Source organism: Ailuropoda melanoleuca, chromosome 3 (assembly GCF_002007445.2).
Source record: "Ailuropoda melanoleuca isolate Jingjing chromosome 3, ASM200744v2, whole genome shotgun sequence".
NCBI classification, from domain to species: Eukaryota; Metazoa; Chordata; class Mammalia; order Carnivora; family Ursidae; genus Ailuropoda; species Ailuropoda melanoleuca.
Window position 1 is genome coordinate 68,087,109 of NC_048220.1, and position 20,647 is coordinate 68,107,755.

The following is a 20,647-nucleotide window of genomic DNA, read 5'->3' on the forward strand; positions in this document are numbered from 1 at the left end:
GCAGTCATGTCTATGTTGGCTCACTTGACTATGAGCTTTTATCTGTGTGTATTTCTTGTTTGATATATGGTAAGTACTCAATAAACATTTGTTCAGTTAGTGGATGAATGGTTTTAAACGAGATGAAATTAATTTCACATATAGATGTGATTGCAAAGTAATTACCAAGCTAAATCTGATATTCAACCTGAGGATTTTTATTGCTTAACCTCCCCCAGTCCCTTGCAATACATGAATCTGTGCTGTGTGTTCTCCTGATAATTCCTCTCTTGAGCTCTTTTTAGAATTAGCTCAGCAAACACAATCAGTCTCATCATTTTCCTTTGTTACACATATTTTGACAAGCTTGCCTTGTGTGTCTTCTTCATCACATTTGGCTTTGAACAAATTTTTGGCTTTTACTAAATATTGAACCTGTCTTTTAAAAAGAATTTTTTTTCTTAACATGACTTAGGGGTATTCATAGCCTTAAGCACCCCAAAATGGGCATCCTGTCTTCTTTTCTTTTTGAAATTCTGATAGAGTCGAGTACATTGCTAGGCTAGAATTCTGAAAAGGATTTCTAAAACTTTCAAGTACTTGGCAACATTGTAAGAATCACCCTACAGATTCTGAAAGCCACTGCTTTGAAAGAAATGCCATTCATTTGAATTCCAGAGTTACAGTGTTTGCTTTCAAAAAAAAAATAGACATTTGTGATAACACCTTAAAAGATGTCACGTAAGAGAAAGATAAAAGACTGTAGTGTTAACCAAAAGTGTAACACTGATGTCTGGAGTCCTTGTGACCCTGAGGTAAGCTCACAGGAGTGATCTCCTGAAGAAGGAACCGCAATTTAAAATTATTTTGGGTCCTCTCATGGTTCCTGGTAAAATGCATAATGTAGGTTTATTTATTCTGTAAATGTTTTGTTGGTTTTCCTGCTATACCCACCACGTAATGACGAGACATTTTTTCCCTTTTGGGTGCATGTGAACAAAAAGCAATGTCTTCTGTGTCACAGAGGAGATGTGAAGACTAGATGTGAAAAGGAATTTTCTAGGCGTGTCTGTCAGTAAGGGGCCATGGCTACACACAACGTAAAACCCTGGTTAGCTGCGTTAAACCTGAAATTAGATAGATTTTCCTTCAAATCAAGATTACTTGTTAAAAATTATTTTACATTATGTTCACTTTATTTTTCACTTGAAACAGGTTGCTCAATTTTTGTTTGGAAATACAGTTTAATAAGATGGGCTGCCTACTCACCCCATTCCATCAACATAAGGAGAGCTTTGTAGACATAAGAAGGCCTCTGTCTTCAGAAAATCAAAGGCACTGTTTATGATTCTTTGTAAAGAATGTGAAATACCAATGTGTTATTTTTCAAGATAGGCTAAATTCTGTATAGAAACTTCATGTGCTCCAAACCCATGATGATCTTGGAAAAAGAAAAGCAAAAAGTCAGAATTCAAGGCTTAATTTTGAGAACCCATGCTTAACTTTCAAATCACTCTTTACTCTAAATTTTTATCTTATCTTTTGATATCACTGTGCTTATCAGAGCAAGTAACAGTTTTATCGTTGTTTTTCCACCTCAGACACACAAAGAGACTTGGACAAGTCACTTATCTTCCCTGAGCCCCAGTTTCTTCCTCTGCAAAAGGAGGATGTAAATTCCTGGTTGCTGAGCTCTAAAATGCTTGCAGTGAAGCTGAAATTATCTTCGTAGTTACATACATAGCACGCACATGCCCTAAATATCCTTTGTGTACATATGTATGGTCTACCTATATACAGTTCATTGGTAAGGAATTTGTTGTGTAGACTGTGGGAAGTTGCCCAAATGTCCTTTTCAAAAAAAATTTTTTTTTTTAGATTTTATTTTTTTATTTTAAAGAGAGGGAGAGAAAGCGGGGAAAAACAGGGAGGGATGGGGAGGGGGAAAGACTCTCAAGTAGACTGCACGCTGAATGCAGAGCTCCACGTGGGGCTTGATCTCACAACCCTGAGATCGTGACCTGAGCCGAACTCAAGTCAGACACTTAACCAACTGAGCCACACAGGTGTCCCCCAAATGCCCTTTGAGGGCCACTGTACTTACTCCCTCAGTTACCACACTGTGGGCTGCTGATGGTGGACAGCTGAGTCCCTTCCCAGGTATTACCTTGTGCTGATAGAAGTTGTTTGCTCAAGGTTCTGCCCGCTCCATGGCAGCCCTCATCTAATCACTGATTATCTTGATTGATTTAGGAGCACAAAGGCCCAGCTGCCTTTCCCCAAATGGGGAACCATTAAAGGGCCATCTAAGCTCCAGAACCCCAAGTGGGATCCTCGTTGTAGCTATATTGCAGTTTGAATTTTTTTCTCTGCCCAGTCCTACTTCCCTCACCCCTGAGAACATTTGTTCCCAAGATCATTCCCCCAATAAACCTCCTGTACACCAGTCTCCATCTGAGAGTCTGCTTCCCAGGGAAACTAATCTATAACAACATGCATTTCTAGAAATGGATTTATCCCTCTTTGATTTGGCTGCTGTTTAAACAGTGATATATCTGATGTGTCATGAAACAAAACAAAGCTTGCTGATGAATCTAGAGTTGAATATACATTTTTAGCTTTATTAAGGAGTGTCCTAATAGATATGCTGATCTACCACCTGCCCAGCCATACATCTGTACATGGTACAACCATGAGGCTTAGGATAGTTCACATTTTGTATAAATACTTTTTATTCCTTTAGTTTGTGATTTTTAATCTTGAATAGAAAGATAAGTGATTGAATTTGGTTTCTGCAGTCAAATATACTTTAGAGTCTAATAATTGAAATGTCTGGATTAATAAAAATGCACTTTATATGAAATCTACAAAATTTTGCAGCCTTGAGGATTCAGATCTAGTCAACTCGGTGAATATATTTCGAGTTTATTACAAAAAGAAAGACAGACAGAAAGAAAAAGGAAAACAGCTAACCCACTGTTTTCCATGGTTTCTATGGGCAATTAAGTTGTTAATTTTTATTGATAGGATGTCAGGGTTGTATAAAGGGAAACATGTCCTCCGTTACTAGTTGATTGGTTTAATTACTATAAAAGTCTTGGTAATATATATTCACTTATTTTTAAGTTTTTCTGTTTTCTAAAATACTGTTTATTCCGTTTGCACTCAAAGTTTGTTTACTTTAGGGAACTTTCTGTTAACACTGATGCTTTTTATTCAGAGTCTAGTTGATAGTATATATACCAAATGCCCCTGAACTGTGGTTCTGGTATGAGCTGTTAATTTGCTGTTTAATGTTCAGGTTGCCTGTGTGTATTTCTTTTCCTGTTTAATTTCAAAGCTCTTTATTACTCATTTATTTTCTCAGAAGAACTACCTTGTACGTGCCCGCTGTGTACCTCAGACAGAGGGAGCTGTGTCAGTACAACGGAAGGAATCCAACTTGCTAAAGAACTGGGAGCTACCTATCTTGAACTACATAGCCTTGATGACTTCTATATAGGAAAATATTTTGGAGGAGTGGTAAGTGGTAATCCCTGTTACATAAATTTAAGTCATTTGTCAGGTTGGCTGTGTAGCTATTTTTTAGAACCTCAATTAGAACTTTAGTTTTAAAAGCATGATTGGTTTTAACTTTCAGAAGCAAACTGAGAGTAGAAGTAAAGAGTAAAATTATAATTTTATTTTTCTATCCAAATGAAGCGTTTTCTGTTGTTGCCTAATAGGATATTTTAGAATTTTCCATTTGGTGACAGTGTTGTGTTTTGTTGTACATATCAAATCATATTTACTTACACAAACCTATGGTGTCATTTTATTCGTAATCTTTATATAGTTCAACGAGCCTTACAACTCAAACCATTGGGCCCTGAAAGTTCTCCTTCATTTCTACTACAATTTGAAAAGAATGATTTTTCTTCCTCTATGTGTGCTTCATCAAGATTTTGTATACTCCTAAATGATTCAGCTCAAAAATGTCCATAGAAACTGCTTATACAAATAGCTTGTTGGGGCACCTGGGTGGTGCAGTCAGTTAAGTGTCCGACTTTTGATTTCTGCTCAGGTCATGATTTCAGGGTCTTGAGATCGAGCCCTCAGCCTCCATGCTCAGCGAGGAGTCTGCTTCTCTCCACTCCCTTTCCCTCGGCCACTTTCCCTGCTTGCGTTTACATACGCTCTCTCTCTCTTTCAAATAAATAAATCTTAAAAAAAGACATTTGGGATTTGCTCGCTCTGTAGCTATGGCATTTATTGGGTCCTATAGGCATTTTGAGGCCCGTCTTAGCACACAACATCTACCCTACACTATTAGGACTGTGTGGTGCTTGGAGAACAGTGTGGAGCTGTATCATGTAAGTATTTAACTGACTTTGGAACTATCTTTTCAACCCTCTAAGAAGTGACTGCACTCAACAGACACATTTGGTAAACATGGATGAGAGGTTTAAACCAAAGCAAACCCTGCATGAAGCGGGAGCACTTTGAAGTTCTCCATTAGTTCCCTGGCTCTCCGTCAAGTATTCTTTCCAGTATACCAGAATATTCATTATGTTGATCCACGTCAACATGTTGAGGTCTCCACAGATGACTGTAGAAATTTTATTTGTTCCAGACAGTTACCAAACTCCAAATAAAAACCAAAGATAAGAACCAAATATAAATGGTTCCGATTTCTATCATGTGTAAGTGGCTATTTACAGCCCACTAATGTAAAGAAACGTTGATAACATAGCATGAAGGAAGATAGACTCACAATATTGGTATCATAATGACTGTGAGAAACTTTTGTCTTATTTATTTGCAGTGATAAATTAAAAGTAGAAAGGGTGGAAAGGTAGAGAGGACTGAAATCTAATTTTCCTGTCAAAGATATGTTGTAGTGGATTAAAAAAAAATCTTAATTTAGTCTAAGAATCTTGCATTTTCTTGAAATATTTAGGAAAAGGGAAAAATGATAGCTTGGTTTCATGTGTTGGAGAGGAGGGGGCTGGCTCTCTTGAGGGTCTGGAGGTCTCCGTGTTCCCTGCTCCACTGCGTGAACCTGAGATCTCAAGGTCTCTCTTCCCACCTGCCAACTCCCACTTTGCTCACTTCTCCTTCCTCCTCCTCGTTTCTCTTTGTTACTCACACCTGGTGTTGCAGTTAGAGTTGGATGCATGATAAGGATTGACGATGTGGTCAAGGTTGGAAGAAAGACATGGCAGTTTCTTTTTTCCTTAAGACTTGGTGAGACTATGGAAATAAGATCAGAATTATCTGTTTTGAGATTGTTGAAAAGTACAGCTTCGATCTTGAGTGTAAGAAACAGTGGCACTTGCAGGAGTATAGGTGGGGGTGATAATGTCCAAGTGCAAGGAGCATTTCAAATCTTGTATTTAAGGGTCAGGGATGAAGACCTGGGCTAGAGGGCTTTGTGCCCTTCAGCTTTCGAGAGCCCCATCTGGCCCTCCTCCAGTTGCACCGCGATGGCACAAGTTGATGGAGCCAAGGGGGTATGCCCACCTGGCGCTGGTAGCCCTTCTAGACCTGCACTATCCATTATGGTAGCCACTAGCCACAGGCGGCGATTTGTGTTTAAAGAAAATTCACTTCCTCAGATGCACTACCCACATTTCAGGTGCTTAATAGCTACATGTGGCTTGTGGCTACTCTATTCAATAGCACAGATTATTACAGAGCATTTCCATCAACCCAGAACAACACTGTACAACAGAACAGTGCTGCAATCATGTTCCAAAACCCAGGAGCCTAGAATTCTCTGAGCAGCGCACTCAGTCTGTTTCTCTGGCCTGTAGAGGCCTTTTTCCTGGGTCAGTCCTCCTGAAGGTGGCTTGCATTACTAGTGTGTGTGTGTCTAGGTCTGAAAGGTGGCCAAAGGATGGCTGCATGTGAGGAGTGGGGGAGGGGAAAGTAGAGTTTGGATATGCAAGCATGGATGTCTACTTGTATGCGTAAAGCTCCTCAAGGCATGGGATGGAGCAGGGGGTGAGAAGAGAACGGGCAGTCTTGGGGCCCAGGAGTTAGGGGCCAGTTCTCCCTGTGCTGTAGGAAGCTCTGAGAAGACTGAGAATTTAAATCCAAACCTGGCCTTCTAGGCTTTCCTGATGATACATTTGTCAAAGCAAGAAGATAGAATATCTTTTACATAATAGTTTGGTTTCTTGATTTACAAAGTTTAAATATTTGTGTATATGGTACATAGACCTCTATTTATTCTTTTGCCCCAAGCCTCACAGTGTAAGGCTTAGGCCTGGAGCTGTGCGAGGAGTACGTGTGGTTAGGATTATTTTTTTTTTAAGATTTTATTTTTGTTTTTTTAAAAGATGTTATTTGTTTATTTGAGAGAGAGAGAGAGATAGCAAAAGAGAGCACAGGGGGTGCAGGAAGAGGGAGAAACAGACTCCCCCCTGAGCAGGGAGCCTGACGCGGGGCTTGATCCCAGGGCTCTGAGATCATGACCTGAGCTGAAGGTAGGCGCTTAACCCACTGAACCACCCAGGTGCCCCTCAGACTTTATTTTTAAGTAATTTTTACAACTAATGTGGGGCTCAAACTTACAAGCCCGAGACCTAGATTTGCATGCTCTGCTGACTGAGCCAGCCAGGTGCCCCAGGATTTTTAATTTATAACATAAAGGATGTATTTCAATGTAATTTATTCAAGAAAAAAATAGAGCATGTGTAAACGTCCCTAGCTGATATGAGCTTCTGTGACATAAAGCCGGGTCTGTCCTGTCTTGAGTTTTTCTAGTATTAACTGCTGTGGTTGCCCACGAGATGGTTATTGACAGTCACACAGTTGTACTGCTGGGCTTTCTTGATTATTCAAGAGAATAAACAGTTCCTTCTTGAATGGATAGTTTATTTATGCTTAGACAAAGCACAGTCTGTTCTACTTGATACATTTTTTAAAATAAAAATTTGTTCAAAAGTGTTTGCTAAAGCTTACATGTAGATGGTATTGGCATTAAAAACATTTGGCAAATGTGATTTGGGGTACCAATAATCATGTCAGATACATAATTTTGTTGAAGCTTTAATTAAAATTCGATTCATGTTTTAGTTGGAGTATTTTATGATTCAAGCCTTAAATCAGAAGACAAGTGAAAAAATGAAGAAAAGGAAAATGAGCAACTCATTTCATGGAATTAGACCACCTCAGCTTGAACAACCAGGTGCATTTTTAACCAATGTCTAGACGTTCAGTTCATATTTATTATAGATCACTTCACAAGTCTTAGAGCAGTTGTTCCCAAATTTGAGTATGTTGAGGACTCACCTGGCATTCTTATTCAGTAAATCCGGGATGGGGTGTGGAATCTGCCTTTAAAATAAATTTCCAGGTGATTCTGAAGCAGGAGGTACTTGAACCCATTTTTGAGGAATACTGTCTTAAACTTGAGTCTATAGCTTTTTTTAAAAATAGTGTGTGCGATGAAGAGTTATCCTAGACTCGAGTCTGAGAGAAGGAACAACGACATGCAGTGCATGAACCTTGATTGGATATGGTTCAATAAAAACATCTTAAAGACTTTCTTAGGATAGTTGGGTAAAATTGTAATATGGACTGGAAATTGGGTGACATGAGAGAATTATTAATTTTTATATGTATGGTAATGGGTATGATTAATGGAAGAATGTCCTTACTCTTTGGAAATGAATATGACATCATTTAGAGCTAAAGTATCTTGATGATTACAACTTACTTTTAAGTGGTTCAGCAGCTTGAGGGTGTGTATAAGTGTGTATGTAGCTAGAGATAAGGCAAACATGACAAAATGTCCATTGCAAAATCCAGGCGAAGGATATGTGTGTGCTTATCGTATCATTCTTTCAACTTTACGAATGATTAAAAATGTTCATAACACAAGGTTAGAGGAAAATAAAGTTAAAAATAAATAAATATAATTTTTATCAAAATTAACTTTTATCAACATTTTCGCATAATTATGTCATAGAAATATAATAGTAGTACTCTATCCAGACTGATTTGTTATGGAAATTGTTTTAAAATGTACGTACTTGGTAAGTACTTGTTAAATAAATCAATATAAATTAAAAATCAGGAAAACAAATTAGTATGGGAAGTCAATTCCAGGTTTTTTTGTTTTTTGTTTTTTTTTTAGATGCAGATAGATCTTAGATGATACACAATTTGGCTTTGAACTTCCTGGTGTGCAAAGTAAGAGTGGAGACTTGGTCTGTTATGTAGCAAACCTGCTGCTTTAAATACTCTCCGGATGAGAAGATGGGTGGGGAATAGCCAAATAAACAATGAAGATAGATAATTTCTTGGTTCTTATTATTCAAGAATAGAAAACACAATAGTTCCTCTGAGAAAGCAAAGCAGTTCATGGCATTTAGCAGTAGGAGAAATTTCTCATGGGGTCTCCGCTTGGGGCACTAGTAGTGGACAGGGCTTTCCGAAGTGTCAAGTGTCCGGTCAGCAAATGCTGTCCCTGTTCTCCCAGGTGGTACTTTGTGCCCTTTTGTTAAGTATCACACTGAACATTCATTCTGTTGCTCGTTTCTTCTAAGGATAGATCCTGGGCTCTGGGGCATGTGGCTTTCAGGTTGTCCTTAAGCCGTTAGGGGTCTGTGAGGTGCCTTAGGCTGTGGAGGGAAGGGGTACAGTTCAGGAAAAGCCTAGCCACCAAAGTACTTTGTTATTATCGGTTTTAGAAACTGGAGTTTTGCTTTAAAGAATTTTCATTCCTAAAAAAGTTTGAATTCTGATTTAGAAGATTGTGTATCTTTCAAGCAGCCCTTTACAGATAGCACTTTCCTCAGTTCAGCTTGGGATAAAAGCTAGCCAGCAGATATTTTACAGTTAGGGTCTCTGATGAGGGCCTAGGGTGTGATCCTCTGTGGGGAGATTCTGAATTGACTGAGGGCTCATTTATCTTTGTTAGTGATCAAACTAGGAAATGGAAGGTTACATCCTTTTTTTGGAAATTAGGGAGTCTAACCAACACTCTGCCTGAGGTGTGCTGAGGGGGAAAGGCAGGTTCTTGTTTTACTAGGAGGGAAAAAATACTAATTTTAGGATCAAAACAAAATGGTCAAGATGGTTTCAAACAATGGAGTCCCGAGACTCTGAGGACGGGCTTTTGAGAGGTTACAGTTTTCATAATTTAATTTTACACTTTCCTCCCCCCTCCATGTCCAAACCCAGGAGGAAAACGACCTCAAATGTGAGGTTAGGTTCTTCAGAGCTTGCTCAGTAATTTGTTTGAATTTTTTATCAGGTGGAAGTAAGGAATGATAACTACCAACATACTAAAATTTAGTCTTTGGAGAGGTATTTTATTTGGGGACACACAAATAATGAGAAGTACTATTTTATTGCTGTTAATGGCATTAGTATAATTTTCATTTGCACTATAAAAAGTACAGTATTTCTGTGACTGTTATCTTAGGATAATTAATTTATATGTTTATAATTAGATTAAGTTACACAAAATTGCTGTTTTCGTAGGTCACAAATGGCCAAATGTTGGCAATTTCATATGGCTCAACTTAATAATATTAAGAAGATATTCTTTTGTTGTGTTTAAAAGAAACCTGAAATGATTAGGTCTATAGACCTAAAGAATAATTTATCACTTTTATTTTCTTTTTTGAAACAGAGAAAATGCCCGTCTTAAAGGCTGAAGCATCGCATTATAACTCTGATTTAAATAATTTGCTGTTCTGCTGCCAGTGTGTGGATGTGGTATTTTACAACCCAGATTTAAAGGAAGTTGCAGAGGCCCACAAGATTGTTCTGTGTGCCGTAAGCCATGTTTTCATGCTACTTTTCAATGTGAAGAGTCCCGCGGACATTCAGGATTCCAGTATCATCCGAACTACCCAGGACCTCTTCGCTATCAACAGAGACACTGCATTTCCAGGTGCTAGCCAGGATTCTCCAGGCAACCCGCCCTTACGTGTCATTGTCAAAGACGCCCTCTTCTGTTCCTGTTTGTCGGACATTCTGCGCTTCATTTATTCAGGTATCTTGCTAAATGGTCCTGGTACATTCTCTTAAGCATTTGAAAGGAACTGTGCCTGTGGTCCTCAGGTGTATTGGTTAATTTCACTTATATCTTCTTTCTATCTTCTGAGGTAAGGATTATACATGAAATAGTCTTTACTTTTTGTACAGGAATTCGTCCAAGCTTTCCATCTTCCTTATAAGTTTGCTTGCCTTGGTTTTAAATCTACTTGTGAAAGTAATAATTTCTTTTCCTACTGAGCAGATGTGTTAGTATTTTATTTAAACAAAAATATCCAAAATGTAGGGGCGCCTGGGTAGCACAGTCGTTAAGCGTCTGCCTTCTGCTCAGGGCGTGGTCCCGGCATTATAGGATCGAGCCCCACATCAGGCTCCTCCGCTGGGAGCCTGCTTCTTCCTCTCCCACTCCCCCTGCTTGTGTTCCCTCTCTCGCTGACTGTCTCTCTGTCAAATAAATAAATAAAATCTTTAAAATATATATATATCCAAAATATGAAAATACTAGAATTTATTGTCTAGACTAACTCTAAAGAAACAAAATTTTCAAAGTCTAAATGAAAATAAGTATCTGCATCTTTTTTTAAAGGATTTATTTGAGAGAGAGAGCGAGAGAGAGCGCGAGCACTCAGTACAGAGAGGGTGAGTGAAGGGAGGGACAGAGGGAGAGAGGAAGCCGACTGCCAGATGAGTGGGGAGCCCAATGTGGGGCTTGGTCTCAGGACTCTGAGGTCATGACACTGAGATCATGACCTGAGCCGAAACCAAGAGGCAGATGCTTAACCAGCTGCGCTCCCCAGGCTCCTCAGTATCTGCATCTTGAAAGCTGGCCATTTATTCACTTTTCTGTTTTACTCTTAGATTTTGGAGGGAATTGAGAGAAATTAGGGTCCTTGCATTCAGTTTAGGAACTGGAAACAGTATCTAAAGTTAGTTTAGACTGAGATTTGAACAACTTTGACTGTTTAATTTAATTAATTAATTTTTAAGATTTTATTTTTAAGTCATCCCCTACACCTCAGTGTGGGGCTTGAACCTGCAACCCCAAGATCAAGAGTCACACACTCCACCAACTGAGTCAGCCAAGCACCCTGACTTCAACTATTTTAGATTTTACTTTTTTTTCTTACAGTGCACTTATCTTTTTAAGACAGAGCTTATCAATTATTTTTCTTCTTGTCCTTTTAAATACTTGTAGCTACTATATTTTAAAAAATAGTTTTATCTGAGTCATTTTAGCTAATGAATTGAGGGTGTCACATCTAAGTGTCCCATATAAGAATGGAAAAGAATTGATGTAAAATGATTTTTAAAGTAAGCATCGAAGTAAAAATTTTCCGAGAACTTCTCTCTTCTTTAATTTTTCACTTGGAATCATGTTCTGATGAAATATTAAGTTAAGGTCACTCCTCTGGAATGTGGCTGGAGAAACATTCATAATCTGTTTTTAGACTTCAGAGTGGGGGACAGATATTTATTAAGGTTTGCAAATAAAATACTGTTTCATATTTGTAAGAAACTTTCAGATAGTCTTCAGTTTGAAATAATAGATGTTAATATAAGATATTGCTTTTTTTTCATTTGGGCTGTGGTTATATAATTTTACTATAAGTTAAAGTAAAAAATTAATGGTTTTGAAAAGTGCAGTTGCAGTATGAAGATTTAAGTGGATTAAAATGTATGTATATGGGGACACCTGGCCGGCTCAGTCAGTAGAGTGAGTGCCTCCTGATCTCCAGGTCGTGAGTTCAAGCCCCATGTTGGGTGTGGAGATTACTTTTTAAAAAAGTTTTAAAAAACCTTTATATATGTACATACATATACCTATGTAGGACTGGAATGGTAGTGGTAGGTCTTACACATTATTCAGTGAATATTGGCTTGGGAAAGGCATAAATAAACACTCCTACAGAGCACTCCAACACAGTGTTGGTTGAATCAGTGAGTAGACTCTAGTAGCTGTGAATCATCATATGAATAAAGCAGACTAATTAAACACTTCATTTACTACTACAGATTTTTTCTTTTTTTTTTTTTTTTTTAGATTTTATTTATTTGACAGAGATAGAGACAGCCAGAGAGAGAGGGAACACAAGCAGGGGGAGTGGGAGAGGAAGAAGCAGGCTCATAGCGGAGGAGCCTGATGTGGGGCTCGATCCCATAACGCCGGGATCACACCCTGAGCCGAAGGCAGACGCTTAAGGACTGAGCCACCTAGGCGCCCCTACTACTACAGATTTTTATGTTTAAACTTCGAGTCTCACAGTTTAGAATTTAAGGCTAGTTCTGAAAAACAAAAATGTTTACATGTTAAAAGAAAAAAAAGTCATTAATGATGTTTAGAGAACTATGAAGGAAGTGTTTGGCTTTTCAGTGATGTTACTGTTGAAATTATGAGTTATTCAGCAAGTTTACTACAATATCTATTGAATACTTTCGAAGGCACATGAACAATTTGAAATCAGTTATATCCTCTTTAATAAGGTAGCAATAAATAGCTAGTTGTATCTCCAGTGACAGAACCTACTTGTCTTTCTTGTAGGGAGTGATTTTTCTTTTTCTTTTTTTTTTATAATAATTTTTTTTATTATATTATGTTAGTCCCCATACAGTACATCCTTATTTTTTGATGTAAAGTTCCATGATTCATTACTTGGCGTGTAACACCCAGTGCACCCTGCAATACGTGCCCTCCTTAATACCCATCACCAGCCTATCCCATTCCCCCCCCAAAGCCGTCAGTTTGTTTCCCAGAGGAGTGATTTTTCTTAAATTGCAAAATTAATACATGCAGATGGAAGAAAAGGGGAAAGAAAAAAATAAGTTCTTTCCTCAGCCCCCTTTTGTGTTGACTTTAATGCTATTTGAAAGCAGTTAATTTATTGGGAAACATACATTAAGGAAAATGTAATCTTGAGTAAGTGCTGTTTTCCAGGAAGCACAGTTTCCCACGGCTGGAGCATAGAGTGGGAGGTGAAGGCTTGCAGGAGATGAGGCTGGCAAGCCAGATGGAAGCTATTCATCGAAGCTGTTCTAGAATTTTAAGCATGATCAGACTGGGCTTTGACACGATCATATCTGGCGATAGTAGGGAGGTGAAATAGAGGAGGCAAGACAGGAGTTTAATAAGGAAGCTCTATTACTCTGGAGATCAACCTCAGTAAGGGCGACAGGTGGTTGGGGCTACAGCTTGTCCATCATTTGTTCCAGTGCTTTTCAAACTTACTGTGCATGCAAGTCAGCCGGGGATCTTATCTTGTTCATGTGCAGATCCTTTTTTTTTTTTTTTCCCTTAAGATTGTATTTATTTGAGAGAGAGAGAGAGAGAGGGAGGGAGGGAGAAGGAGCATGAGCAGGGGGAGGGGCAGAGGGAGAAGCAGAGTCCCTGCTGAGCAGGGAGCCAAATGCTAGGCTCCATCTCATGCCCCTGGGGTCATGACCTGAGTCACCGAGGCGCCCCTCATATGCAGATTCTGATTCAGTAGCTGGGGGGTGGAGCGTGAGACTGCATTTCATGCAGTCTCCCACGTCATGCTGATGCTCTGGACCGCACGCAGCAGCGCCACCTGCCCTGTGAGGAACCACGTACCAACCCTAGCCAGGGGGCTAAGAGGCTGGCATTCCGTCCAGAGGCCCAGGGGAGGGACCCAGTCTATCAGTCTCAGGGCACAAAGTCAAAGTGGGGCCAGCTGCAAGACTGACTGACGTGAGCTCTTCAGAGCTGGAGCTGGAGGTGCCCTGTGGTAGCTGCTGGCTGAGGGTGGGCAGGGGGGTGCTTAGTGGCTGGGTGGAAACGAAGTGAGCCCAGGAAGAGCCAGTAGAGGCAGAGGTGCATCATGGCAAGGAGACCTGGCTACAGGCCCTTGACCAGTTCAGAGGACAGGCTTCCTAACCTGACACTGAGCTATTGCATTTCTGTTCCATTCGTTCTCTGCTTATATGTCCAGACCCAGAGAAGAGGTGGTGTCAGGTAAGAGCCAGGCCACAGGCCATTGACCTGGGGCTGCAGGGAGACCCTGATGCTTTGAGGAGAAGGGAAAAGAAATGCTTTAGCAGGTACCTATTACTTATTCTATATTTATAGAGTAACCTCAGACTCAAACAAGAGTTACATTGTGTTTAAATTATGTTTAAAAAGATATTAAAGCTGTACTTGTACAGTAAAGACAACTGTGAAAAATGGAGAAAATTTGTTAAGAGAAAAAAATCAACTCTTACTCTCAAATGTTGAAACACTTATTGATGTTTTGTTTTATCCTCTTGTCTTTGTGCATAGGTTACCATTTATTTAGGAAATATTTTTTTTATCGGGGCGCCTGGTAAGCCTGGGCTCAGTTGGTTAAGCATCTGCCTTTGACTCAGGTCATGGTCTTGGGGTCCTGGGATTGAGCCCCACATCAGGCTCCTTGCTCAGTGGGGAGTCTGTTTCTTCCTCTTTCTCTGCCTCTCACCCCAGCTCATGCTCTCTCTCAATAAATAAAATCTTAAAAAAATATTTTTAATGAAGTTTTAAATATACACACACACACACACACACACACACACACACACACATTTTTAGAGACTTCAATAAAGAGGACAGGCTTATGGGAATCTTTATTTTCCTTGTTTATCTTGCTGCTGTTGTTGAGCATTTTAAAACTTTTGAACCGAGCACAAGTTTGAAGACCCAGTTATGTAGTGGTTTCCTCACAGCGGCTGTGGCCTACCCACAAATCAGCTTCCGGGGGGCAGTGCAGGCAGGAGCTGTTTGTACTCGAGTCTGTTGGGTCGGTAATGCAGAGATAGAACTCCACGACGCGGCAAGCTCAGGAATATTCGCCCTGAGCAAACATGGACTGAAAAACCATCTTCAGTCTATCTCCTGCTTTTTTAAAAAAAAAAAAAAAACCAGAAACAAATTATAAAGAATGTCTTAATTTCCTCTAAATAACATTCTTCTTTTTAATCGTTAGGAATTTGAAATTTTGTGTATATTGTGTCACCATGGACATTTGGGTCCTGTATTTAGAAAGGGTCTGTTGAATGGTCTGGTTAACGTTAAGGCTTCGGTGTATTCTCCTATGCAAATTCCTAAATAAATAGACCCAGTAAAAGTATGTGTTTTGTGTATGTTAGTTTTCTGTTGGGTAACAGCTAACACTGTATACTGTATAGGAACTGGAAGACTGTTAGCCAAAGAGAAGAAGTGGGGTCAGCAGTTTCTGGGTCTTCATCGAGTCATCCTTTATTGGCCTAGAGTTGTGACATTCTCACAATACATGATAGTCTTTATGCTTGCACATTCCTGATGCACACAATTTCAGATGGTTAGGAATTGAAATGTATGTAAGAGCCTCAAGAATTTTACTTTGAGCTCTTCGCACCACAGATGGCCCTTAGAATTTCACATGGCTGCTTGAAATGCCTCCAGAGCACATGAACATGTGGAAGGGAGCTTTCGTCCTCAGCTTGCCTGGTATCTTCCGGCTCTTGGAATTATTCTGTGGTATGCTCTTTTCCGCCCTGCCTAAAAGCATGGCTTGTATGCATGAGTGTACCGTCCTCCCCAAGGACCTCAGTCAGTTCAATCCGTGCTCTGAGAACTAAACAGAAAATCTCAGTCAGTTATGCACGATGAGTAAGTTCTAAAGATCTGCTGTATCATGCAATATTATGGCTATTGCTAACAACACCGTAATGGACACCTAAAATTCTGCCAAAAAAATCACATTAGATATTCTTTTTTTTTTTTTTAAGATACATTTATTTATTTTAGAGGGGGAGAGAGAGAGAGAACAAGTGGGAGGAGGGGTGGAGGGAGAGGGAGAAAGAATCCTCAAGCAGACTCCTTGCTGAGTGTGGAGCCAGATGGGGGCTTGATCCCAGGTCCCCAAGATCATGACCTGTGCCGAAATCAAGAGTTGGACACTTAGCCGACTGAGCCACCCAGGCGTTCCACTTATTAAATGTTTATACCACAATTTTAAAAAAGCTAAAGAAAATCCCAGTATAAGGATTATTACTTTATTTGGACCAAAACATGTCAAAGATGACTTGGTTAGCATTTCTAATTATAAGAACAGCCCAATTCTCAGAGTCCCCTATGAACTAGTCTTAATTTAGTTACTGGGTCCTTCCGTGTCTATTCTCAGACAAATGAGTGCCCTATAGGGATTTACCTGCTGTTCAATCCTATGTATTTCAACTTAATTCTTGCTTTCTCTCAGATAATATTCTTTTTTTTTTTTTTGAGATTTTATTTATTTATGAGACAGAGAGAGCCAGCGAGAGAGGGAACACAAGCAGGGGGAGTAGGAGAGGAAGAAGCAGGCTCATAGCGGAGGAGCCTGGTGTGGGGCTCGATCCCACAACGCCGAGATCACGCCCTGAGCCGAAGGCAGATGCTCAACCGCTGTGTCACCCAGGCGCCCCTCTCAGATAATATTCTGACTGGAGATATTGTGTAGATATTCATTAGTTAATACAATTTCTTTTTGAGAGCTAATATCTGTTCTCCTTTAGCATATGTGAGTATAGACAATCAAAAAATACCTACTGTTTGCTGTGTACCAATGACCCTGGGTTTTGATCATGGGTGAAATGTCTGAAGGAAGAGCAGTGATAATCAGCACCCAGTGCACCTTAAAATCACCTGGGAGGCTTTTAAAATGCTGTCTGTGCTCCAGCCCCAGAAATTCTAATTTAATTGGTCTGGGAATGATACCTCCTTGATGGTATTTTATGAAAGAAGTCCAGGTAAATGTAAAGCACAGCTATAGTTGAGAATCACTGGCATAAATTCTTTTGATCTGGGTTCTGTTGGCTTCTCAGGGGTTCTTTTACTTCTGACATTTTAATGTAGACTGTAATGTCTATGTGTGTTTGGGAAATTTTCTAGGGAGACAATGCAAAGAATTTATTAGATTGTGGAAAGATTATGTGACTTTAAAGTTAAAAATCCTTAGTTCAGAAAAGTGAAAACAAAAAACCTGGATATTTCTAGACTGAAAACCTTTGGGAATTTGAGAAGGAAGGGGAGCTGGCAGCGAAGTCAGAAAAAGAGCATGAAAGGTAGAAAGAAACAGTGGTGTGCTGGAGCTGGCTTGCACCAGCTTGTGAGAGCCGATTGTGTTTATCTCTTCTCAACTCTGTGCTCTGTGATGTCATTTCGGTGGCTTGAATGTGGCCATGGTGCGAGTATTTACACCACAGAGGTAGCAGATGGACCAGATCACGGCTCTCCTGCCCGTTCCCTCTCACCTCAGGATACAGTATAGTAATCATGAGGGTTAGGTGAAGAGAAGTTTAAAGATACTCTAGAGTGCCAACTGCTACAGGGTTCCGCTGGAATGACGCCTGAGAGCCACGGGACTATCACTTGACTCTTCAGAGTAGCTTTGGATCTGGTTGGCTCAGGCTGGCTACAATTGCCTGCTCCCATTGGTTCAATAAATATTTATTATGTGCTCTCCCCATCCCTGATGTCCATGAGGGCATCTGGCAAAGTTCTGGATACAGAAAGGGGAGCATCAGAAGAAATAGATTGAGAGATCAAAAAGGATTTTGAGTTATGCAGCGGTGAGAGGACTTGCTGAAAGTCACACCAGTAATTAATGGCAGAGGTGGAACTTGAGCCTTGGTCTCCTAGTTATGCCCAACCACACTACACCTTGGTTAATTTTATTTTTAGGAGTTAGAGGACTTTCTGTAAGCCATGGGATAGATAGGGGTCATCTCTTCAAATATCATCATCAGAATCGTACCTTTGGAAACTTACCAGCATTAAGTATGGAGATTGATTCAACGAGGAGAAGGCCACTGAGGAGCAGGCGGGCTGTGTAGGAGGCTGCTCTAAGCCAAGCGAGACAAGTGCTCGGAGAAAGGAGGACTTTTGCAGATCATCACACAGTTTTGTAAGACACAGAGGAAAGGGGCTGACAGTGTAGACAGACATGAAATGAGCCTAGGAAGAGATAGCTTGGAAGTGGGTTGGGGTACCAGGTGCAGTGATTTTGCTCCAGTGCCGTGGTCATATAGCTCATCAGGATGCTATCCACCTCCTTTCTTCAGGTTGGTTCTGTGGACATGGCTATTGAACGTCCTTATCTGACCCTGACAATGCGTGAGACCTTCTGAATGCATTCTGTTCCTATTGCTTATTCTCCTACCTGATGGTAGTCACTGCCTTCCATGATTACTACGATTTAATTCAATATGAAAAAACTACATCTGCCTTCTTACCCTGGACAAGTAAATAATTTGAGTGTCAGAAGGACTGCTTGTGATGACAACTAATACTCTGGCCGTTGCTGTCATTTTTAGGTGACCATCTATTATAAAGAGGTAGCAGCTGTCCAGGGAGGCAAACTTTAGGTTTTGAGAAATACATTAGGGGAAGGGAAGCTGATTTTTTAAAAACGTCTAAAATGTTTTCGTGTAATTACAAGGATATATATTTGGTAAAGACAAAAAATACTAAAAGAAGGAACAGTGATATCTAATGAGAGATTTACTTTTGTACTTCCTGTTTAAACATAAAAATCCAACATATATTGATTTGTTTACAGGTGCTTTTCAGTGGGAAGAATTGGAAGAAGACATCAGGAAGAAAGTGAAAGATTCTGGGGATGTTTCAAGTGTAATTGAGAAAGTTAAATGCATTTTAAAAACACCAGGAAAGGTAAATTCCTTTATTGAAAATCAGTTTACCTTGATTTTCTTTGAATTTTAACAAACATTTGATGATGGATGAATAATATTGAGTCGTGAGAAGAGTCAACAGTATAGAAATGTTTTTCTTGAGTCTATTTTTGCCATTTGAATATTTTAAACACAAACATGTATTTCTCACCATCTCAGATTTGAATTCATGTAAGAATTAAAATATGTGTGAGTCATGTCTTTAAAATGTTGATTTGTGAATTCCATCCTCTGAAACATTCCCCTGGAGCTCCAGGAATATGCAATCTATGTCAAGAATGAAGGGCTGCCGAATCTGTCCAGTTCCATTTGAGCTTGTTAATGGAGATGCTCTCTCACTTCTCCGAGTTTAAGTCCAAGTAGTTTTCAGGAGCAAGGTGGCTTCTCTGTGGGCCTTTTTCAAGAGTTCTGAGAAATCTATTTGATCAGGTAGACAGTTAAGGATTTGTAAGATACAAGATACAAGATCTTATCTTGCATAGGCTTAAAATTATAAACAAGGTCAAAGTTTATAAAATACAGACTTTGTATACAGTTCTAAATGTGCGCATGTTAAAAGTCCAGGCCCTTAGACTACACGGTCTGTAAGGGCTTTAAAAATAAATTTGTTAATTTTAGAGACAACTACATTATACAGTTGAGCCAGTGTATTCTTATTTCAGATTCTGTGCTAAACAAATTGGCTTTAGTAGATAAAAAGGTAAGCTATATGCAATGCCTAGCCGACTATAGACTTATGTTAAATATAAGAGAAATTATCATTCTTTTAGTTTTTTTATGCTGATGACTTTGTCAGTTCTACAACCTAAGTTAATGACATTTTAAGTTAATATTTTATTTTATAAGTTAATATTTTAAAACTGTACTAGCTTTTAATGAAGATTCCTGACTTGAGAAAAAAAAGTGTAAACAAAGTAACATGGAATTAAGGGGCAAGCCTTTTCTAGTTTCAGTCACACACGGAAGCAAGTATACAGAACTGTCTGTTTCACAGGGGGATGGCAGAGTGGTAGCTCTCTTGCAATCTAATTCAACTACATAATGCTTTTGTAGGAATGTGCACCTAAACCTGCATGCTGTTTTTCAAAATTTCTCTAGAAATACTTGTTTATAGAGCAGGGAAAGTGTACACCGTGTGTATCAGTGTCTGTCCAAACTACTATCTTCCTATCTTTTTTGCCTTCAAATTCAAGGCATAGGTGACAAAGAAATCTGTTGACACAGATTCATGATCTGTCTACCTACCTACCTATCTATTCATACATAATGTACATCTACATAGTACTGATGATACACAAATTCATAACCTTTACGTAAGTGTTGCCTCTTATTGTAAACCTGAACCTTTCCTTGATTGTGATTTTAAATAGTCATTCCTTCGAGTACTGAGGAAAAAAAAATGAATTCTTACTGGGGAAGAAGCTGGGGGCTATACGATTCCGTGATACTGAACTAAATTCCCTCCTTTGTACAGGAGGAGAGATGAGTTCTGTGCTTTCTTCCTGTGCTTTCCTAGGGTAGAGGTCTCTCTCATTCACTGAGTACAACACAGAGCTCTAACCCTGAGTTAGGAATCAGAAAATGTACATTTAAATTGTGAGTTGGCCATGAGTTATTCCTGGGTTTGAGCAAGTCTCCTCCGGACTTTCTGTAAAATGAGGAATAAATGATGATTTCGAAAGCCCTTGCTGGTTCTCAAATTCTGTGAGGCTTTTTGACTTGCTCTGCTCTGTGTGTGTCACTCACCTGAATCCTCTCCACCAGTTCCTTCGATGTGTATTAAGGTAGGTTGTGTACAGATCTGAGAATGTGCTTTGTAGGAGCAGGATTTAGACGATCCTGTTTTGCTTCTCCGCCTTGCTCATGGAAATCAGTCTGGGGTGTGTTTTCTCCCTCCTCGTGAGGACGGATAATATTTTGTTTTCCTCTTACCAAAGATTTAAATTTCCCGCCATAGTGGATTAATCCAGAGTAGAGAGTAGGTGCCATTTAC

At 39.5% G+C, this 20,647-nt stretch overlaps 1 protein-coding gene across 2 annotated transcripts in view; it reads left to right on the top strand.

The window, feature by feature from the left end:
• RHOBTB3 (Rho related BTB domain containing 3) overlaps positions 1–20,647 on the top strand; it is a 53,369-nt gene that overhangs the window by 11,054 nt on the left and 21,668 nt on the right. For both annotated transcript variants that reach the window (XM_034656529.1, XM_011235566.3), the window contains exons 4-7: positions 3,347–3,501; positions 7,042–7,153; positions 9,608–9,973; positions 18,522–18,634. In XM_034656529.1, coding sequence (XP_034512420.1) covers positions 3,347–3,501; positions 7,042–7,153; positions 9,608–9,973; positions 18,522–18,634 — 746 coding nt within the window. The remainder of the gene's footprint in view (positions 1–3,346; positions 3,502–7,041; positions 7,154–9,607; positions 9,974–18,521; positions 18,635–20,647) is intronic.